The sequence below is a fragment of the Scleropages formosus genome, chromosome 3 (assembly GCF_900964775.1).
Source record: "Scleropages formosus chromosome 3, fSclFor1.1, whole genome shotgun sequence".
NCBI lineage: Eukaryota > Metazoa > Chordata > Actinopteri > Osteoglossiformes > Osteoglossidae > Scleropages > Scleropages formosus.
Window position 1 is genome coordinate 7610819 of NC_041808.1, and position 20477 is coordinate 7631295.

The window sequence follows — 20477 nt, forward strand, 5'->3', positions numbered from 1 at the left end:
ATTCAATATATAGCTGAGAAAAGGAGTCCTTAATGGTCTGACACCTTCTGTTGGGTTTAAAATTTAATAAGGGTCTGATTGAATGACCAGCAGTTTTTTGCCAGGGTTGTGCCCAAATGGTCCTGCTGTTCTTAGACATGTTTTGCTAGGATTTGCTTGAACTGAGCAAAGAGTGTTGAAAGACACATTTATATTTTTGAAGAAAATGACATCCCCTGTGCTTTGATTTTACAGCTGGTGAATAATTTTATATCTTCTACATACCTTTCGTTCTGGAAAATTCCAACAAGGTTCGAGCAAGTTGAGTCGTGGTTAAAGATATAAAATGCTGTCAGGTCAAGCTGTACTCTCCGCTACTGCTCTAGTACCCTTGAGCAAGGTACAGTACTTTCTTTAAATTGCTTCAGTAAATATAATCAGTTTTATAAAATGGTCAAGTACTATTAAGATGCTTTGGATAAATATATCAACAGCAGTTGCTTCCGCACTAAAATGAAAGCAAAATAAATTTTACAATTCAGATTTACTTAAGGACTTTGAAACAAATGAAGTTTGTATGTTCTTTTGTACTTAAAAAAAAGTTTACAAATATTTCAATCATGCTTTGCTTCAGCAATAAAACATTTTTTTGTCATTTTTAATGTATAATTTTCCTATTATTAATTATTTGACTATAGACATCTATAACTGGAACATGAAATAAATCAGTGTGCTTAGATGATTTAGGAGATATTTGATAGAATAGGTTCTGTGTGTTCTCAAATTTGTTTGATTAGAAAGTTCATCAATTCTGTTAACCATTCATTCTGGAGCAGAAAAAGCATATTAAAATATGGGAAGGTAAGGCATATTTGGCTCTACTATTCTTGTCAGAATGGATGCTCAGGTTGAATTTTTTTAGTTTAATTGACAAGGAACTGAAAAGTTATGTTCGAACGATAGCTGGCAGTTAAAGGAGTTTACGGGCTAGAAAAACAGAATGACAAACACAAAAATGCATTGTTAGTCTTGAAGCATACGTATTTGTGTGTTTATGTGTATTTTCTTGTACATTCTCACAAGAATAGTATGTGAGGATTGAATTGCGGTGTGATTCCTCAGAACTTAATATTTTTATTCCTGCGCTCCAGCTTCAAATGGTTTTGTACAGAAGAACTTTCACTTTGCATGTTTATATGAAGGTGGGACAACTTGCAGATGACTGGCTATTTAAGATACTGTACAGGAAAGAGACTGTTGACGTCGTGCTGATGTTTTTTGCACTCTGTATTCTTTAGCTTTGTGAAGGTGCTTAGCTTTGTGCTTTTATAGCTTACAATGTTTTCCTTGTAAGACATCTGTCCTGACTGTGTGGTACCTAATTCATAAATTGAACTTGAGTAATTATTTATATTGCTTCACAGTGCAGGTGTTTGATACAGTTCTTATAAACAGAGGAAAGGTATAATCTGTAGAAAAAAGAATGAATTAAGGTGGATGTCTCAATGTGTGAAAAGGTGAAAATTGTGTTAAACTGTGTTTTTTGTACCACTGCTGTGGCTTGTGGATATTTAATATGTGATCAGAGGGTCTGAAATCCAAGTTTTGATGAATTGCTGTTATAGCTGATGGATTCCAAAACTGCTTGTGTTGTTACTAATGAAGAAGTAGTTTTAGCAGAGTAGTAAATAAGTAGTGAAAATACAGCACTTTTATATATTTCAGACCCAAAAACTATAAATTGAACATCAGCTAGTATCATTTTCAGTGTCAACCTTTGATAGTTAATTTGTCTTTTTTAATGTTTTTACTCAGTGATACAGGTTTGTTTAAAATTCATAGAAATATTTCTATGTATTTCTGACCTTTTTTGGCATACCCTTGGCCTTTTAGTAGCATCCTTCACCATTTTTCTCTTTTCCTGAGTGTTGTACGTGGGGAATGAAATTTGCTACGTCTGGTTTAAAATAGTCTGAAATAGGTGAGTAAAATTCAGCTTTTTACCAGGTACTATGGATTCTCACATAAACATCAGGGCTATCGAATAATCCAGAAATTCAATGTAAAACCCAACAATCTTTCCACATGGCCAGTGGTTCAGACTTTGGCAGAATGTCTGAACCCTGTCGACATCTCAACTCTAAGACCTAGGTGTATAGAAGATCAAATTTACGGAAAAAAATGTTTATTAGCAGAATAGTTACTCCTCTACCTAGCTAAATATGCCAGCCTTTGAAGTTGGAGGCCACCTTTAAATTTTTAAAAGGTTATTCAGATTTATACTTTAAGAATGCACAATTTACATGTAGCACATGAGGGGGAAACCAAGGCATTTACATTTATTCATTTAGCTGACGCTTTTCTCCAAAGCAGCTTACAATTATTTACCTATTTAGATAGCTGGCTAATTTTACTGGAGCAATTCAGCATAAGTACCTTGCTCAAGAGTACTACAGCCAGAGGTGAGGCTCGAACCTGCGACCTTTGGGTCTAAAGGCAGTCGCACTAACCACTACACTTACCAGCTGTCCCCAAGACACTGCAACACAGCAACATACACACGTGGTTACCATACCTCCTTAACATGCATGTACCGAGTTACAGTACTCAAACGTAGTTACCATAACTCCCAGTTTTCATACAAAACCCCCAGTTCTCTATTAATTGATGTGTTGTTAATACAAATCGTACAAGTCAGTTTTCATGTGAATTTTAAACTGGAAAAAGTTCACAAGCCATGATCGATCTATAGATATATACTTATATAGGGCTTTCTCAGAATAACTTTGTAAGATTGTAATTTCAGCTTTACGAACATCCCAGGAAATCTGTGAAAGAGAAGCAGAACGTGCTTGTAATTTATTTCCTCCAGAACTTAGATTTTCTTACTTTTTCTACCTTCATAAGCTATATATAATACTTGTGCAGTGCATTAAAAATGGGGGGTGCAGTGGCTCAGTGGGTTGGACCGGGTCCTGCTCTCCAGTGGGTCTGGGGTTCAAGTCCCGCTTGGGGTGCCTTGCGATGGACTGGCGTCCCGTCCTGGGTGTGTCCCCTCCCCCTCCAGCCTTACGCCCTGTGTTGCCGGGTAGGCTCCGGTTCCCCGTGACCCCATATAGGACAAGCGGTTCTGAAGGTGTGCATTAAAAATGGTTTTGTTGCAAGTAAGAGGTGCATTATTGTACCGGGTACCAGCAAAGCCCTACAAGGCTGGTTGTTATTTATGATGCATGAAAATGGAATGAGTAGCAGAGAGAGTGATTAACATGTGACAACAATGTGAAGCGTTGCCCTTTCCTTGTTTGCCTACAAACTGAGCTAAAATATTTACCACCAAGAAAAATACAAAACATCTATTTTTAATTATTTTACCTCGAAGGACAAAGTAAGACTTGTTCTGAAAGCACAGGGCTTTCATGAGATCCTTATTACATTTAAATGGTGAACTTGCTTGAAAGATTTTAATGTTCGTTTTGGTTGGTTATGGAATTTTTAAAAATACTCTAGTGCTTGTTTTCTAGCACCTGGCTGATATAAGATTGAGTCTCTGTGGAATTTTCATGTTCTTCCCATGTTTGTGTTGAATTCTTCTGGGTGCTCAGGTTTCCTCCCACAGTCCAAAAATATGTTAAATTGGTGACATTAAATTGCTGTTGTTGCGTGTATGTGTGTGGGTGATTGAATAAGTGTGTAGGTGTGTGATTGCTCAATGATGAATTGGTGTGCTTTTCAAGGTGTACCCTACCTCCTGCCTGATACTTCTGGGATAGGATCTGGGTGACCATGACCCTTTTATTAGAACAAGCCATTTGTGAAAATGGGAGACAAGAGGAGGCATATTGGCATTTTACATATATATCTTTCTCTTGCACGAAAGATTTCCACAAATAAAAAATGAGGAAGCAAAATAAACATTTGTCATTATGTTGGATGTGGGCGTCAACTTGGCGATGGCAGAGGTTCATACAGAGCTGGGTTAAGCATCACTCACAGTTGCACCGAAAACAGGTTCACAGTTTCTCAAAAGTGCTTGTTAAAATTGTGTAGTTCTAAATTGTTCATGAGAGCTGTTTGTTGCAGATTGTTTTCCATTTGCAGGGTTTGTAGCACTGATGACAGAATCTGTTGACGAGGGATAAATTGCTCATTAGGTATTGAAATACAGCATTGGAAAGATGATGAATAACTGCGATGGCGTTTACTTCTCCCTGTCAATAGACGGATGACCCTGACAGCCGTGTCACCCCTCTTTGTTAATATTTATTTCTGCTTTGGTGTGCAGCAGAAGTGCAGGGTAGCTGGGCTGCTTGTTAGGGCTACTTTTATTATTGGTTGAGATATAATCTCTATGTAATCAGTGTAGAGTATAGGTCCATCACCTTGCTATTGAAGGACCAAGGTACAAGTCCCTGCTTCTGCCACAGTACCCTTAAGCGAGGTACTATACACTGAATTGCTCCACTAGTTGTTACCCAGCTGTATATATTGGTTATTGTAAGCAGCTTATTGTAGCTTAACCGTCTTGTGTTGGGTTACAATTCGTGATAACTTTCAAAGTGATTGTGTCAGTTTTAATGGCATTTGGTGATATTTTAGCATAAATGAGTGTCAATTTTTGGGCTCAGGAATGCATACAAATTTTTACTGTTGAAATTAATGGCAATTATGTCTTTGATTTCTGAAAATTTACCTTACAAATGGTTTTTCAGAACAGCTTTCTTTCATTATGTGTGGGAAGACTATTTGTGACACACAGAATAAACCAGAATAGCTTTTTATTACGTTTATGTTATTATTATATGTATTTACCATATGCACCCAGGTAGAAAATAATTGGTCTTGACAGGTAAAGTTTCTTACAAGCTTCTGTTCTCATCTTTTGTTGATTTTAGCAGTAATATCCCCTGTAGATGCAATTATTACTTTTGCTTTTGTAAATGTTAGAGTAGTTTTAGTTTCGTTATTTAATGAAGTCTGATATGAAGGTAAACAAGTTTCTAGCAGCTCCATATGAAAAAGGCATTTCAAAATAGTTTTTATAATATGTTAATATATGAAAATAAGCACACTGAGCATACATTAATATATTTGGAGGGAAATAAAATGCATGGCAGTATGTTTATCCAATTTGTCATACGTTGAGCCCACGCACTCAGTATCAATAACCGCATATCCTAAGGCAGGGTTGTGGTGCATACTTTGTGCCATTTCCAAATATTCATATGAGATTAATATTTAAGATGTTTTACATGAAATATACATTATTGGCCAGGCTACCTTCCTGTAATTCCTGGAAAGGCTACAGACTGCTGCTGACATTCCTTAGGTTAAGTAGTTATGGACAGTGAGTGAGTATAGATTGTTTTTATTTCCTAAATTAGCATATGTTTAAAAAATATTTAGCATTAACTTTGATTTTCCGGTGCTTCTTTGATGTTGTGGGGGGAGGGTATAGGACCGGACTGCATAACTATGCCGTCTGGCTTCCACCTAGTGAACTCCTTAATAGCTTCGTAAATGTTGGTCTTAGACACATTTTATTCTGAAATGTCCACAGTGAAGTTTTAATACAGTTATGTATGCATATGGTAAACTGTCTTTTTAACTTTCTTTTACCTTTTTTGAAGTAACAGAACGGTGTTGTAGCCAGCAATGGTTAAAAAAAAAAACAAAAAACTTTCCTCATGAAAAGTCCCTTCATTTGAAACAAACAACCTCAGCTGTATGAATACTCCAGCTGCACTGTAAAACCAGTGTGGTCAGTACCTTCACCCCCTTGCAGTAGCAGTGTGGCACAGGCTTCGGGCTTCACTTGTGTTTTTCTTTGCGGTGCAGGAATGTGGGAAATAAGCGCAACTGCCTACTTTAAAGTGCTGTAAAGATACAGTTCTTAAGCATGTTTAAGAATGGCAAATTGAAAAATATTAACATCTAAAAAATGTATAAAATACACGTGTAAATGACTGCTGGCAAAAAGCTTGCACATGCGTGTTGTGGTGAAATTTGCATGTACACCCATCTCTCACCTAATGGTGGTAATTTATTATCCAAAAAACCTAAGACATTGGTTCTTGGATGAAAAATATTACCTAACATTAAATGTTAAGTTGATAAGTGTTTTTATTCACCACAATGGCAACATTAACAAAAATAAATTTTCTGAATAATGTGCTTTCTGCACGAAAAAAATCACATATTTCATGAGCCATTGTAACAGTTTTTCATTGCGCTGGATCATATATGAGGGCAGGGTGTACTGTAATCCGATTTAAAAAGGGTACTGGAAGCACCTTGACTACATCAAATAAACCCTGCACAGTTGTTATACGAAGGCTGCCAACAAAGAGGACTGTTTTAAAAGTGTACTGACAATAGAGAAGCACACAGTGCTACCGTGTTTGAATATGTGGAGGTTTTTAGCATCATAAAAGTAGAGGAGGTATGGACTCAGGGTGAGGGTGATCACTATGGGCTGGGCTGGAATTTGGAGGGAGGGTTGGGGTTTATATATACCCAGGGGTGCGTCTCTGTATTGCACAGATCTAGAGCTGCTGTTTTCTTTTTAGAAGTTGTCAGATTATGCACTATATTTATACACTGTCTTAGGATGTTGTCTGAATTTGTGATGCTGCTTTTATATGTTGGCAGCTAAGTCTGTTGATCGTATTATTTGTCATAGTAACAGTAAAACATCAACACACAAATAATTATGCAATTAACATCACATTAACATTGTCTTAATGCCACTCCTGATGAAATGTGTATCTGGAAATGTACTTCTGTTCCTTGTCATGAAGAATTTGGGGTTTGATACACTGTAACAGAAGGTTAAAACACAGGAAACACATTATCCTTAAATTATAGGCCCTTAAATTATGTATTTTGATTTATTTTACTAAAAATGTTGAATTTATCGCGGTTATGAAGCATGACGGTTTAGTTGTGTTCTCAGGATGAATGATGACATGTAATTTGACACATGGTTAATGCTTTCCCTTTGTATTGTGTCATATTGAGTCACTTTTAATGTCTTGTCCTTATCAGAGTTTTTCCTCATACAGACATTCTTTTTGTTTTAGGGAGGTGATAAGAGGGGAGAAGCAACTACCCCCAAGTGACTATCCAGGAGAGAAGGGACCTTCCACACCAGAGGACCATGGGCACACAGATTCTTTGACCATCCTGCAGAGATGGGACCGGAAAACTAGCCCTTCTGGGAAACTTCACTTTAAGTGACAAGGCAATGACAGGGGAAATATAATGGCTAAGAACAAGGAACCCCGTCCCCCGACATACGCAGTAAGCGTTGTCGGGCTTTCAGGGACTGAGAAGGAGAAGGGTAACTGTGGGGTTGGCAAGTCATGCTTGTGTAACAGGTATGTGCGTCCCAAGGCAGATGATTACTACATGGAGCACACCTCTGTATTGAGCACAATAGATTTTGGAGGTCGTGTGGTAAATAATGACCACTTCCTGTACTGGGGAGAAGTGCAGCAACGTGGTGATGATGGCCTTGAGTGCAAAATCCAGGTCATTGAGCAGACTGAATTTATCGATGACCAGACCTTTTTACCCCACCGCAGCACAAACCTGCAGCCGTACACCAAACGGGCTGCAGCAACCAAGCTACAGTCAGCAGAGAAACTGATGTACATTTGCACTGACCAGCTGGGCTTGGAGCAAGACTTTGAACAGAAGCAGATGCCTGATGGGAAATTAAACATTGATGGTTTTGTTCTTTGCATAGATGTAAGTAAAGGCTGTAATAGGAAATTTGATGATCAGATGAAATTTGTAAACAGTTTATACTCTCAGATAGCAAAGTCAAAAAAGCCCATTGTTATTGCTGCAACAAAGTGCGACGAGTGCGTCGAGCAGTACCTAAGGGACATCCAGGCGTTTGCATCAAACAAAAAGAACTTGTTGGTGGTGGAGACATCATCTAGGACGTGTGTAAATGTGGATCTCTGCTTTAATGCATTGATACAACAGATTGACAAAACGCGAGGGAAACCGAAAACCATTCCTTATTTGGATGCGTATAAGATCCAGAGACAGCTTGTTGCTACTGTGACTGATAAGTTTGAGAAGCTTATAGTGCAAACTGTCAAAGATTACCACACAAGCTGGAAAGCTGTAAGTAATAAGTTAAAAAATCACCCAGACTATGAGGAATACATCAATTTGGAAGGTACCCGGAAAGCCCGAAACACATTTTCCAAGCACATAGAACATTTGAAGCAGGAACATATCAAGAAAAGGAGAGAAGAATACTTTTCCAGCCTGCCTAAAATTCTTAATAGCTTGCTTAGTAACCTAGAGGAAATTGAGAACTTGAGCTGGCCAGAAGCTCAGAGTCTTCTGAAGAGTAGGCCGGAGTTCCAGTATTGGTTTGTAATACTGGAGCAGACACCCTGGGATGAGACTGAACACATTGACAAAGTAAATGACAGAAGAGTTCCCTTTGATCTCCTCAGAACTGCGGAAGGGGAAAAGATTTATCAAAATCACGTTCAGCACTTGATATCTGAGAAAAGGCGAGTGGAGATGAAAGAGAAGTTTAAGAAGACACTGGAAAGGGTACATTTCATCAGTCCGGGACAGCCCTGGGAAGAGGTCATGTGTTTCGTCATGGAGGACGAAGCGTACAAATATATCAGTGAATCTGATCGCAGGGATGTTTACAGCAGGCACCAACGGGAAATAGTTGAACGAGCCAAAGAAGAATTTCAGGAAATGCTGTTCGAGCATGCGGAGCTGTTCTATGACCTGGACCTAAACGCCACCCCTAGCTGTGACAAAATGAGTGAGATTCATGCAGTACTCAATGAAGAACCAAGGTACAGAGCTCTGCAGAAACTTGCCCCAGACAGGGAGTCCCTTCTGCTGAAACACATTGGTTTCGTGTATCACCCCACCAAGGAGACTTGTCTCAGTGGCCAAAGCTGTGTGGACATAAAGGTGGAGCAGGTTCTTGCTAACAGACTTGTCCAGCTGGACCACGGTCGCTCTAATCTGTACCATAACAGTGCCAACATCGATAAAGTTAATCTCTGTCTCCTAGGTAAGGAAGGTCTCGCCCAAGAGCTGGCGAATGAGATCAGAGCACAGTCGACAGATGATGAGTACACCCTTGATGGGAAAATCTATGAGCTAGAGCTTATGCCTATTGAAGTTAATCCGGCCTTGCTACTCGGCCATTCCTTTGCACCCAACTTCAAACCTCATGGCTGTTTTTGTGTGTTCAGTTCTATAGAGTCACTGAATTTCATTGGTGACTGCGTTAGCAGAATCCGGGCTGAGATCGCACAAAACAGGAGGGACAGATTTATGCCACCATTGCCATTTATTTTAATTCTAGCAAACCAGAGAGACAGTGTGTGCAAAAATTTGCCTATCTTGAGACATCAGGGCCAACAACTTGCCAATAAGCTCCAGTGTACATTTGTAGATGTGCCCTCTGGCACATTTCCACGAAAATTCAATGAATCTCAAATAAAGCAAGCTCTTAGAGGGGTACTGGAGGGACTAAAGCACAATTTTGATGTAATGAGCCCTCTCCCTTCCATTAAAGACTTGTCTGAGACAGACTTGCGCATCGTCATGTGTGCTATGTGTGGAGATCCATTCAGCGTGGACCTCATTCTTTCTCCTTTCCTGGACTCGCATTCCTGCAGTGCTGGACAGCCTGGACAAAGCAACACATTAATTCTTGATAAGATCATTGGGGACAGTCGCAGACGAATACAGATCACTGTCCTCTCTTACCACTCCTCCATCGGCATCAGGAAAGATGAGCTCGTTCACGGCTACATTCTGGTCTACTCAGCAAAGCGGAAGGCCTCTATGGCTATGCTGAGGGCTTTCCTGGCTGAAGTCCAAGATGTCATCCCAGTCCAAATGGTTGCAATCACAGACAGCCAGGCTGATTTCTTTGAGAATGAAGCTATCAAAGAACTGATGACTGAGGGGGAGCACATTGCCACAGAAATCTCAGCTAAGTTCACGGCTCTCTATTCGCTCTCTCAGTATCACCGACAGACGGAGGTCTTCACACCGTTCTTCAATGAGGTGCTGGACAAGAAGAGCAGCATCGAGGGGTCGTTCATGTTTGACAACAGCCGGGATGGTGCCAGCGAGGACGTCTTTCCCCAGTCGCCCTATGGACACTCGCCTGGATACACCTACCCTGACTCAGAGGATGACACAGAGGCACCTCCACCCTACAGTCCTATTGGTGATGATGTCCAGCTGCTGCCTACTCCCAGTGAGCGCACTAAGTATAAAATTGACCTGGAAGGAAACGAATATCCGGTCCACAGCACGCCTGTCAGCGACCACGAGCGCAACCATAAAGTGCCTCCCCCTGTCAGGCCTAAGCCCGTTCTCTCAAAGCCCGGTGTAAAGAAGCTGGACCCAAACCTGCTAAAGACCATTGAAGCAGGTATGAGGAGCACAAGGAGAACTCGGGTCCCCTTGGCCCATGGGGAGGATATTGAGGGCTCTGACAATTACGCAGAGCCTGCAGACACCCTTCTCAAATCTAAGGGCTTCAATGACGACATTTATGCTGTGCCAGACGATACCCAGAGCCGAATTGTTAAGCTGCGTAACCCTATAGGGGGCCTTCATGGCTCACATGTGGATGAAGAGAATGGCTTTGACCGAATGTCCAAGTCCCAGGGAGGCCGAAGGCCTTCTAAGTACAAGCATCGCTCCAAGATACTCTTCAGCAAAACAAAAGCATACCATAGGCGTGCCCACTCTGATGCTAGTGATGATGAGTCTGGCCCAGCGATGCAGAAGAAAAAGAAGGGCAGGGGACATCGGGGCAGTGAAGAGGACCCTCTGCTCTCGCCTGTTGACCCATGGAAGGGAGGAATAGACAACCCAGCCATCATATCCGATCCGGAACAAGAGGACAAAAAGTCAAAGAAAAAGAAGCCACCAAAGACAAAGGAACCAAAAAAGGTAAAGCTTTGAAATTGTTTTGCTAAATATTTGAATTCAGGTTAATAAAAAATTATTTATGTATTCATATGAAGTGCTTGATGATACAGGCTATTCTAAAATAAGTATATTTCATTTAGCTGAAATGGCCTCTCAGTTTTAAAGGGCTCATGCATTCCATTAACAGGATCAGAAATCTACTGCTAAGGGTGCTGTCTTGTTCAACAGGAAATGTATCTTCCAGTGTTCTGCAGTAAAATTTTGTCATGCAGTGCTGGCAAAGAGATTATGTGCCAGAAGAGAAAAATCACTACGGATTAGTGCAAAAATACGCTTTTTTAATTCACTGTACAACTGTGTATTTATATTTCAAGTAACGGAATCATTCTGGATGCTGATTTAAAGCAGTACTCCTCAATATTTAATACCTTTAAGTCAGTGGACTAACCTTGATCTGTCTAATGTAAATTGATGCTGAATTTATTCTGCAAAGAACTCTTTAAAACTTTCAGAACATTTATGACATTTATGGTATGGTGAGATGCATAATAGCTCAGCAGAGAAGGTGGTTTTATTTTTACTGCATATACATCTTTGACTCCGTATTAATCAGCTGATTATTGTGGAGTTTTATAGCATCATAGTCGTGACAAATTATGCATATATTTCATTTTTTTCTGAGTGAATTGGAAAGGGAGGAATGATGATAAATTCTATGTGAAACATTGCTTCCGTTAAGAAAACATGTCATGTCTACAAACAGCAATCTTGTAGGAATGACTAGAGGTAGCTATAAATAAGGCTATTCTCTGGTTCCTGCAGTGCTTTTGTTAGCCATCGGTAAAGCATTCACAATCTGTTCAGATAATGATGTATAGTTTAATGACAATACCTTGAGTCCTTTCAGCCCAATGAGTAGGACAATAATTGGTAAAATGTTGGAAACGTTTTGAAGTCACATTAAACAACCTGATATAATTTCATTATTTGATGACTGTTGATGACCGATTCGTATGCGAAGAGAAGAAATTACTTTAGCCATTCCTTATTGGTACCATGCTCAGAGGTACAGGAGCTAAAGAGGGGTTTTAAACTGGGCAACTGGGCACCTTCGGCTTGCAAGGCAATGGTCCAAATCACTACTCTTTACTGCTGCTCCACTACTTACACATGAGAAAGAGATTGGCAGTATTAAAAATATAAGTGGGAATTGTTTTATTTTTAAAATTCTCTGAATTTGAATGCTTTTAATTAAAAATATTTGGCTAAAAAACATGCTGGTACTTGGACCCACATAAGTATATTTTTTTCTCCCCATCTTTGCGGTGTGAGTTTTGTTTTCCTCTCAGTTGCCAACTGGCTCATCCTTATAGTTAGCTATAATTGCTGTGATTCTGTATTTTATCTTTGTATTTCATTTTGAATTGTACAATGAACTTTTCTTTGCACTCTGTGTGTCCTTGATGAAGGAAGAGTGCTCTATGAAAAAATAATTGAATTACAAAAGGAATGATATTAGTCTAATCTGTACTTAATCAGTGGCCATAATTAATTGATTGGTTTTGTTACATCTAGCTTTGGTTTTATTTTCAAGATGTTTGTTGCTTACTTTGGTGGTGTGTTAGCAAAAGGGGCAAAACAAAGCCAGACCAGTACCAGCAATAGTCATCACCATGACTGTCCTTAAGAGTTATATCCACTGGGACACTTTATGCTAAGCATGACATAAAAATATAGCATTTTATTTTCTGCTCGGGCAAAGAGATTTGTAAAGGTTTAGAATGACTGAAGATCCTGTAGTGCAGTTGTTTTGGAGGTCACTGGCTGTGTAAGAGCAGAAGGGCTACACAGGTGATTGCGCATAGAAATTTGAAAGGAATGGGGGTGGCATTAAAGATGGTGTTGGGTGAAAGAGCAGTCTTTTTGGGATATAGACGAGGGTTTGCTTTGGTGTGAACCAGTGTTTAGAGATCAGCATATGGCACTGCTCTATGTCTCATTTTCTTTTTTTGGCCATTTTGCTACGCTGACACTTTATTACTTGCAAGCGGAGTAACACCCATCACTGGCAGCACTACATGCCGTTCGTCTCCTGCTACAATCTGAAATCACTACTGGGCTTTTTATGCTGAGCGCTCAATAGCGGTGTTACTGCTTTTCCGCAGTAGGGCTTTCGAGTTACAAAGCCGCTGCATTTGGCTTAGTTTTTGAGACCTTAAATATGTTTGTCTTTTAGGTTTAAAAGTTTTTTTTTAAAACAAATAAAAGATTGTGCTATAACTATACTGCAGTACAATAGAAACATTTTTAAATTCGGAGAATTATAGTGAAATGAGTTGAGAACTTCTCCACAACATTTAATGGCAAAATCCAAACAGTTTGAGCATGATAGTGTGTGTTTCTTCCTTCTTACAAGCAGTTCCTGAGCTGTAATTTCTGCCCTGTTGTGATTGCCGTTTCCTGGAGGATTCATAGAGCATTGTGTAACTGTAAGCGCTGTTTACTCAGTGTTTACCACAACAGTCTGTGTGTGTCACCAGCAAAATTCATGTGTCATTCTTGTTGGATTGCCCTTTGAGTGATTTTTTTTCCACTCAGACAAGTACAGCTTGTTTGTGCTCCCAAAGAAGGAAAGTCCTACTTTTTCAGTTGATTCACCTTTAATAAGCAGTGCATAGCGCAACTAGTAATGTTGTTAGCAGTTGTTTTATAACCGAGTTGTTTGTTGGTAGTCCAAAAGAGAAATATCGTTAGAAACTTTAACTGTAATTGATTGTTCATGGGAGTCTTACAGTATTGTTGCATGACCATATTGCAGTGTTTGGATGCTTCTTAGATGAATTAAAGCATGATGTGCTAACTCACACTTTGTTGGTTATGAGCGGTAACTGCTTGTCCATTGTAGGCTCACGGAAGCACAGGGTGTGAGGCAGGGGACAGCTGGACAGGATGTCAGTGCAGGCGGGGCAATCGGACACACACACACTCACACTCTCTCACACAAAATGTCAATTTGAAGTCATCAGTTAAGCCAAAACACTTTTCTTTGGACTGTGAGAGGAAAGCCGAGCTATGTGAACATGTCTGGACCTACAACCCAGGATAGTGAGGCACCAGTGCTACATGTTGCGCTACCATGCTTCCAGTGTTTACTCATCCTTATGCTAAATAACTGTATAATTTCTTATGTTTTAAACTTATTCAAAAGTTCTAGCTTGCTTAATTTCCCATTTTACATTAAAAATTCAAAAACAGAACAGTGTACAGCAGAGCCAATATTAAAAATGTTTTTCTGACTAAAGTACTCAACTGTATGTTGAATGCACTGAAATACACACGTATAACAGTTCACACAAATGTCACGGAAGTATGTGTCAAAGAAACACATGCTGCTCAGTTCAGTATTACATTTAAAAATGGGTATTTTACATGCTGCGTATATTTAGAAATTTAACACTATTCAATGTGTTTTTGACTTATGTTGGAGTGGACAGTTTTGCATATCAGGTTGGCTATGTTTTGAGATACTTTTCAAATGTCGTCAGTTTTTCTTTACTGTAGTGCTAAGTAGTTTATTTGAATTGCTGGGTCTTAAATATGGATTAGCATAATATACTGTGGGATGAATGTAAAGAGTAGAACAGTTAGTATGAGATCATTTTAACTGACATTTGTAGTTTCCTGCTTTCTCTTGTCACAGACAAAATCGAAGATTACCAAACCTTTGTATCCACCCACCCGGAGGAACTGGGAGAGCAACTACTTTGGCGTACCCCTCGAGAATCTTGTTACACCTGAGAGACCAATTCCACTGTTCATTGAAAAGTGTGTGGACTACATTGAACGAACTGGTAAGATATGATGTCCTTTGCTCTGTCCAGGCTTGCCAAGCTGAGCAAGAACCTACAGTCTTTGTACCGCAGATACTGGAACATCTGTGCAAAAATTGCCCGACGTCTTAAATAGTTGGTAGCTTACGAGTGGCAGGTGGTGACAGATAAAATGCAGGGACAATATACATTGGTATTATACACTGTTTTTATCCCCTTATACGAGCTTATTGTCATTAATGTTGAGTTTTTTGTAGTTTTAGGGTATTGAGCTGCTCGATATGAAGTTTAAACCAGAGCATATAATTAAAATATTGTTACCTAGAATGAAAATAAGAGCTTTATCAGAAGCTTCCTGCAAATTAGCTACAAATGAAATGACCAAGTGTTTCTTTAATCTGTTGCTTTATGTTAAGTATAAATTTGGTAGCTCAGGGAGATGTTTGATTATTAGGTGAATGTTGAGCTTGGTATTTTTGGTGAGAATGTTTCATTACTAAGATTCGGTGAAACTTTTGTTCAGATTATCTTGTTTCAATCCCTAAAAAAATGTAATTACAGCATGTTGATCTTGGTTACGTTGGTGTGCCTTGTACTGCTATGCAGACAGTCACGGAGCAGATATTTCTTGCCCAGGACAAGCACAATAATGTCAAAACACTGCTTTGGGGAGTGGCTCGTGCTCTGCCTTTCATTGTGCTCAACATTTGATCAGCACGAACGGCACGAACAGTATGCTGTTTTTTTTTCCAAAGATGATTAATTTTGAGAACGGCATGAGAGCGTGAATCACAACTACAAATTGTTTTCATAAAATACTGTAATGATATTTTTCACAAGATTATGATGTCATTCTGAGTTGCCACCTAATTTGTTGAAAGACTTATTTTTTAATGAAAGCTGTTGTAGTATCTTTTGTGTCGCTTAAATGTTTGTTAAATCGCAATCATAATTAATTTGCAGAGATCCCCTTCCCACTGTAATTTGATATTTTACAGTTTGTTGTTGGCCTTGCCTGTGACTGCTGGTTTGTTGTACTTACCCTTGCCGTGTCCTTAGATATTTTCATAATCGGATTTTACAGAACCACACCCTTGAACATGAATAGGGGCTTTGAAAAGTATACATCTTTTTTCTTTTCTTTTCTTTTCTTTTTTTTTTTAAACAGTGGTTTATTGGTGTTACAATCCAAAAGCACCTTTATATTGAAATAGTCAATGATTAGGTTGGCCGTTGTCATTCTGCCACAGACCTCCTGGATTCTGATGCCCTTATGTCATATTTGTGTGAGCTGTGCCAGCCTGAGCCCATTGCATGAGAGTCTCCCGGGTGGGAAGAGTTGTGTTGCCCTCCTTCATGTAGCAAACATCAAAGATCAATGTCTTTGTGTTTTCTGGCATTGTTTTCACTCCTTCCTGCGATTAGATATTCTGGTTATCAAACAGGTTTGGTAGTTATTTTAAGTGTCTAGCCTGTTTGAAATCACAAGGCTGATCAGTCACAATACTCTTAACCACTGAATGCAAATATTGCACCATCATATTTTCCATTAGCATGACAGTGTAAATGTGAACTCCAGTGGCTTTGGTTTTTTTATGCACCAGATCTTGCTCGTTGTTCTCCTAAATTGTAGTAATGTCTAAGTAGGAAAATTCTAATTTTTTTTTTTAAAAAATTTTTAAGGGATACAGAGTGGAAATATTCCTCAACTTTGGAAATCTGCCTTTACTTAAAGTTCTGGAACATGTGATGCTGCTTGGTGGAGAGCAAGGCCTTGGCCTGTGGTGCTCTTTGCTGCTGCCCTCATACCCTTTTGCACTGGCACAGACACTATTTTTAGCTCTGTTGAGCTCATTGCAGCTATTTTCCCCTGGAGCTTATCTTTAGATTAAGATCCGTAGCTAATCAGATTTGTAGATAAGGCTTCATTTTGAGTGTGCTCTTTATGCAGTCATGGAAATCAGTTGACATCACCATCTCGCTCCTAGGTGCTCCTGCTTTGCAAACAGATGTCACAGCAAATTGTTCAGAATTGTGCAGTTTTTAATATTTTCTAGCTTGGTACTTTGCGGTTTGGGCTTTTGAATCTCCAGCATGTCGTACACCTGCTTTAGTTTCTTGCTTTAGCCGTGAAATTATTTTCTACGTGCGGTGGTTGACGACAGAGCTAATTATGATTTAGGTGTCAGAACGCACTTCTGTGCTCTCTGAGATATGGCTGTGCCCAAGTTAAGGAGTCTAACTTTGTTCTTCTTTAGCTCTGTCTTGAAAGTACTGCATATTCTCTGTAAGCAGCTTCTGTGTTTTTAATAGGATTTTGCTGGAGGTTTATGTGGCTGAAACAAAAAACAGGGATTAGAGCTGCTGCTTTTCTGGGGCGGTTTTCCTTGAGTGCTCTCTTCCTTACCCATATCCACTGAATTGTGGCTCTTCTGATGTCCTGCCCCACCAAGTCAGCATACGCACCAGTTGATAGAAACTCTTGGGTTCAAATCTCAGTTACCTTTATATCAGCATTGTGTTATCACCTTATTTATTTATTTTAAAGAAATGAGAAGATGTGCATCGACAAAACAGTGTGAAAATAATGAGAAATTACTGAAGGTTTTTCACATGCTGCCATTTGTATGTTGCTTGAATGCAAGTTAGTTTCTTTTAGTTGTTAGAGGTCAAATATGCGTTACCACATCTTAGTCTTTTGGTGGGGAGAATACAGGAATCTTTGTGTATAAAAAAAAGAATAAAATGTCTTTGCTGTGTGAGGTCTGCGCTGCTTTAGATGGAATGTTTTCACAACCAAATTCAAATAGCCTGTTTGATTTATTTATTTATTTGCTTTCTTACTTATTTACTTACTTACTTAATATAATTATGAGATGTTCCAATATATTTTAAATGGCCAGTTGTGACAGTTATTTCCGTATTTTTTCTCTGCATTTACTTATCAGGAAAAGGATTACTTAGGAATTATCTAATTTAATTAGGCAGCCTTATCTTGTATAGCAAATGCAGATGTAGAACAAGTTGTTTCACATTCACTGAGGGCATTGTAGATTCTGAATAACTGATAGTACAATTTTTGTTTAAAATTTTCATCATTAATTTCAATATAAAGACATGCATTTTTCAGTGTTTTTATACAGATGGTTTTTTTTTTTTTTCCTCCTGCGTTTTACAAATTGACTTAAAATGCCTATTTGTGGTGTAGTTGAACCCACAGAGTTGAAAATACATCAGTGACCCTTGTGTTTAAAATTTACAAGACAGATGGAAATGCTGGAATGTGACGTCTCTCCTGGCAGTTATTGGTGTTTGAAAATGACAAGCAGACAAGGCTGAGAATGACAAATGACTTAATTTTAGGGCTGATTTTATTCATTACCTAAATTGAGCTAAGTTATTCTTTCTTCATTCTGAAAAGGCAAATTTTTTTAGTAAAATCAAAGCTAAACCTTAAATGCCTTGGTTTAAGTGTGTATACCTTTCAGCTTCATTTAAATGTATCTATTTAGTAGGCGCTTCTGTCCAAAGCAACGTACAACTAAGAGTAAGCAAAAGTGCGGCTAGCTACTACTAATAATAGTACTAATGAAGTGACTAATACTTTAGGAAGTATCTTTTCTTTTTAATTAAAGCAGTCAGTGCCTAGATATATCTTTGTGAACTTAATACATCTGGATTCACCTGTTTTATTCCACTATTCTTTGCTGGCTGGGTCATGGTGGCCTCGTCGCTTCTAGGCTTTAGTTTTGGATCTGGGTTTCAGTGTGGCCCCTTCTGAGTTGTTTCCATGCTCTGCCTCTGTCAGTTTTCTTCCATAGTCCAAAGACATACATGAAAGAAGGCAATGATAAACTTTCTGTACCCTCCCTTTAAAATCATGTGAGTGATCACTGAGACTTTACTTTGACTCAGTGGCACCTACTCTGCCTCCCTTGTTTGCAGAAGAGTTAAGTCAGTCACATTGCAAGGGTATCTCCTCTGTAGGTCAATCCATTTTTACAGGATTGAATTCCAGGCTCTGAGTGGGCCATTCAAGGACATTGAACTAACTTCATTAAGCAGTTCCATAGTTGAGTTGGCCTTCTGCTTCCGATTCCTTACTGTATTGACGTGAAATTCTTTATGGCAGCTGACAGCAGTTTTATGCGAAATTATAGAAATTTTCATTTCTTAATTTTCTCTCTGCCATGAGTAGAGTCCTTGTCCCTGTTGAAGGGAAACAGCCCCATAGCATGATGCTGCAACCACCATGCTTACAGTTTGTATTGTGCTCTTTAGGAGATGAGTTGTGTTGGCTTTGCACTAAACCTACTTTTTCTAATGTTAGTCTCATTAGGTAATACAATATTGTCCCTCATGGTTTTGGTAGACTGAATGTGTCTTATTGCTGTTTGTATACATGCTTTGATGTTATTTTTGTGAGAAATGGCTTCTATTTCACCCCTCTACCCCACAGCTTAAACTTGGGGAGAATACACAAATTGCTTGAAACATGCAGTGAATGTCCAGTTGCTGCTAGCAAAGTCCTGAAGTCCTGTAAGTTTGGTGTTGACCTCATGGCAATCTCCCTGATGAGCTTTCTCATTACCCAGTCATAAGTTTGGAGGGAAGTCCTGATCTTGCAGTGTTCTGCTGGTGCACTGCGCATCCAAAGATATTTGGGGAAATCCTGCAGCAGCAGCTGCTTTTACTTACGGCTAATCAGAATCAGTCTAGTTCATGGCAAGTAAAGGCAAATTAAGATTGTGCATGATTTGGAATGCTATTGCTTAAATCCAAACACAGTTACAACCCTCATTGTAAAGCATTTGCACACTTGTGCAACCAAGGCATTGTACATATTTTTAATTATTTTTTGAAAAATTATCACTTAAATATTGTCGCTTATAATTATTAAAGGTAAAAATGTTTTAATTCAAGCACAATTACATCAGACAAATGTTGACATTTTTACAAGGGTGCGTAAGACTTTAAGTTTAGACCTCAGTTTTTTATGTCATTGACAGGGGGGAAGTTAAGGGTGTCTTGAAAAAATGTCATCTTTCAAAGTTATTACAATGTTTTGGCGATAGAGGGGTTAGATTTTACAGTTTTTTTTTTTTTGATGGCTGGCTTTTTACATCAGTCTCAGTAGATACAAATGGATTTTCAGTCTGAGGAAAACAGAGGCAGTGCTAATGTTTCCTAGTGAGAAGACGGTGTGCTTTGTCCATCACCCACTTCCTGCCCTTGTTCAGAACAGATCTCACACATGTGACTTTGTTGCAGTCACTTCCAGAAATTGCTACAGCCTTTCCCTAAACAATATATTTATAGCTGAAGTAGGATCTCACTTTTTGTTTTTTTGTTCGAAATTTTTTTGGAGCACAGATTTGATAAACCATGAAGAAATGTGCAAAATATTAATTGTCCTTGCACTGTGACTGCATAAAGCCATTGGTTAATGTATCTGTTGGTCAAATAGGTACGAGTACACAGTTAATGGATGGAACAGAGGATGAACGAAAGTTTGAGAGACCCATATGACAGTTGAGTATTTCAAGGTGCTGCATGCACATTTCCAAGCCTTTCAAGGCACCCTTCTTGCAGAAGATAACAGAAGTACTTCGCTTTGGGATTTGCTTTTTTCCACCTCAGAAGAGGATTTGGAAACCCACCTGCCTTTATATATGCGTGCGCATGTCTGTATGTGTACTGATCATCACTAAGCCCATC

General features: G+C 39.0%; 1 protein-coding gene across 2 annotated transcripts in view; it reads left to right on the plus strand.

Annotated features, from left to right (window-relative positions):
- Window positions 1-20477, plus strand: part of arhgap5 (Rho GTPase activating protein 5) — a 50860-nt gene that overhangs the window by 5422 nt on the left and 24961 nt on the right. For both annotated transcript variants that reach the window (XM_018734811.2, XM_029250308.1), the window contains exons 2-3: window positions 7059-10950; window positions 14630-14780. In XM_018734811.2, the coding sequence (XP_018590327.1) occupies window positions 7240-10950; window positions 14630-14780 (3862 nt within the window). In that variant the 5' untranslated portion in view covers window positions 7059-7239. The remainder of the gene's footprint in view (window positions 1-7058; window positions 10951-14629; window positions 14781-20477) is intronic.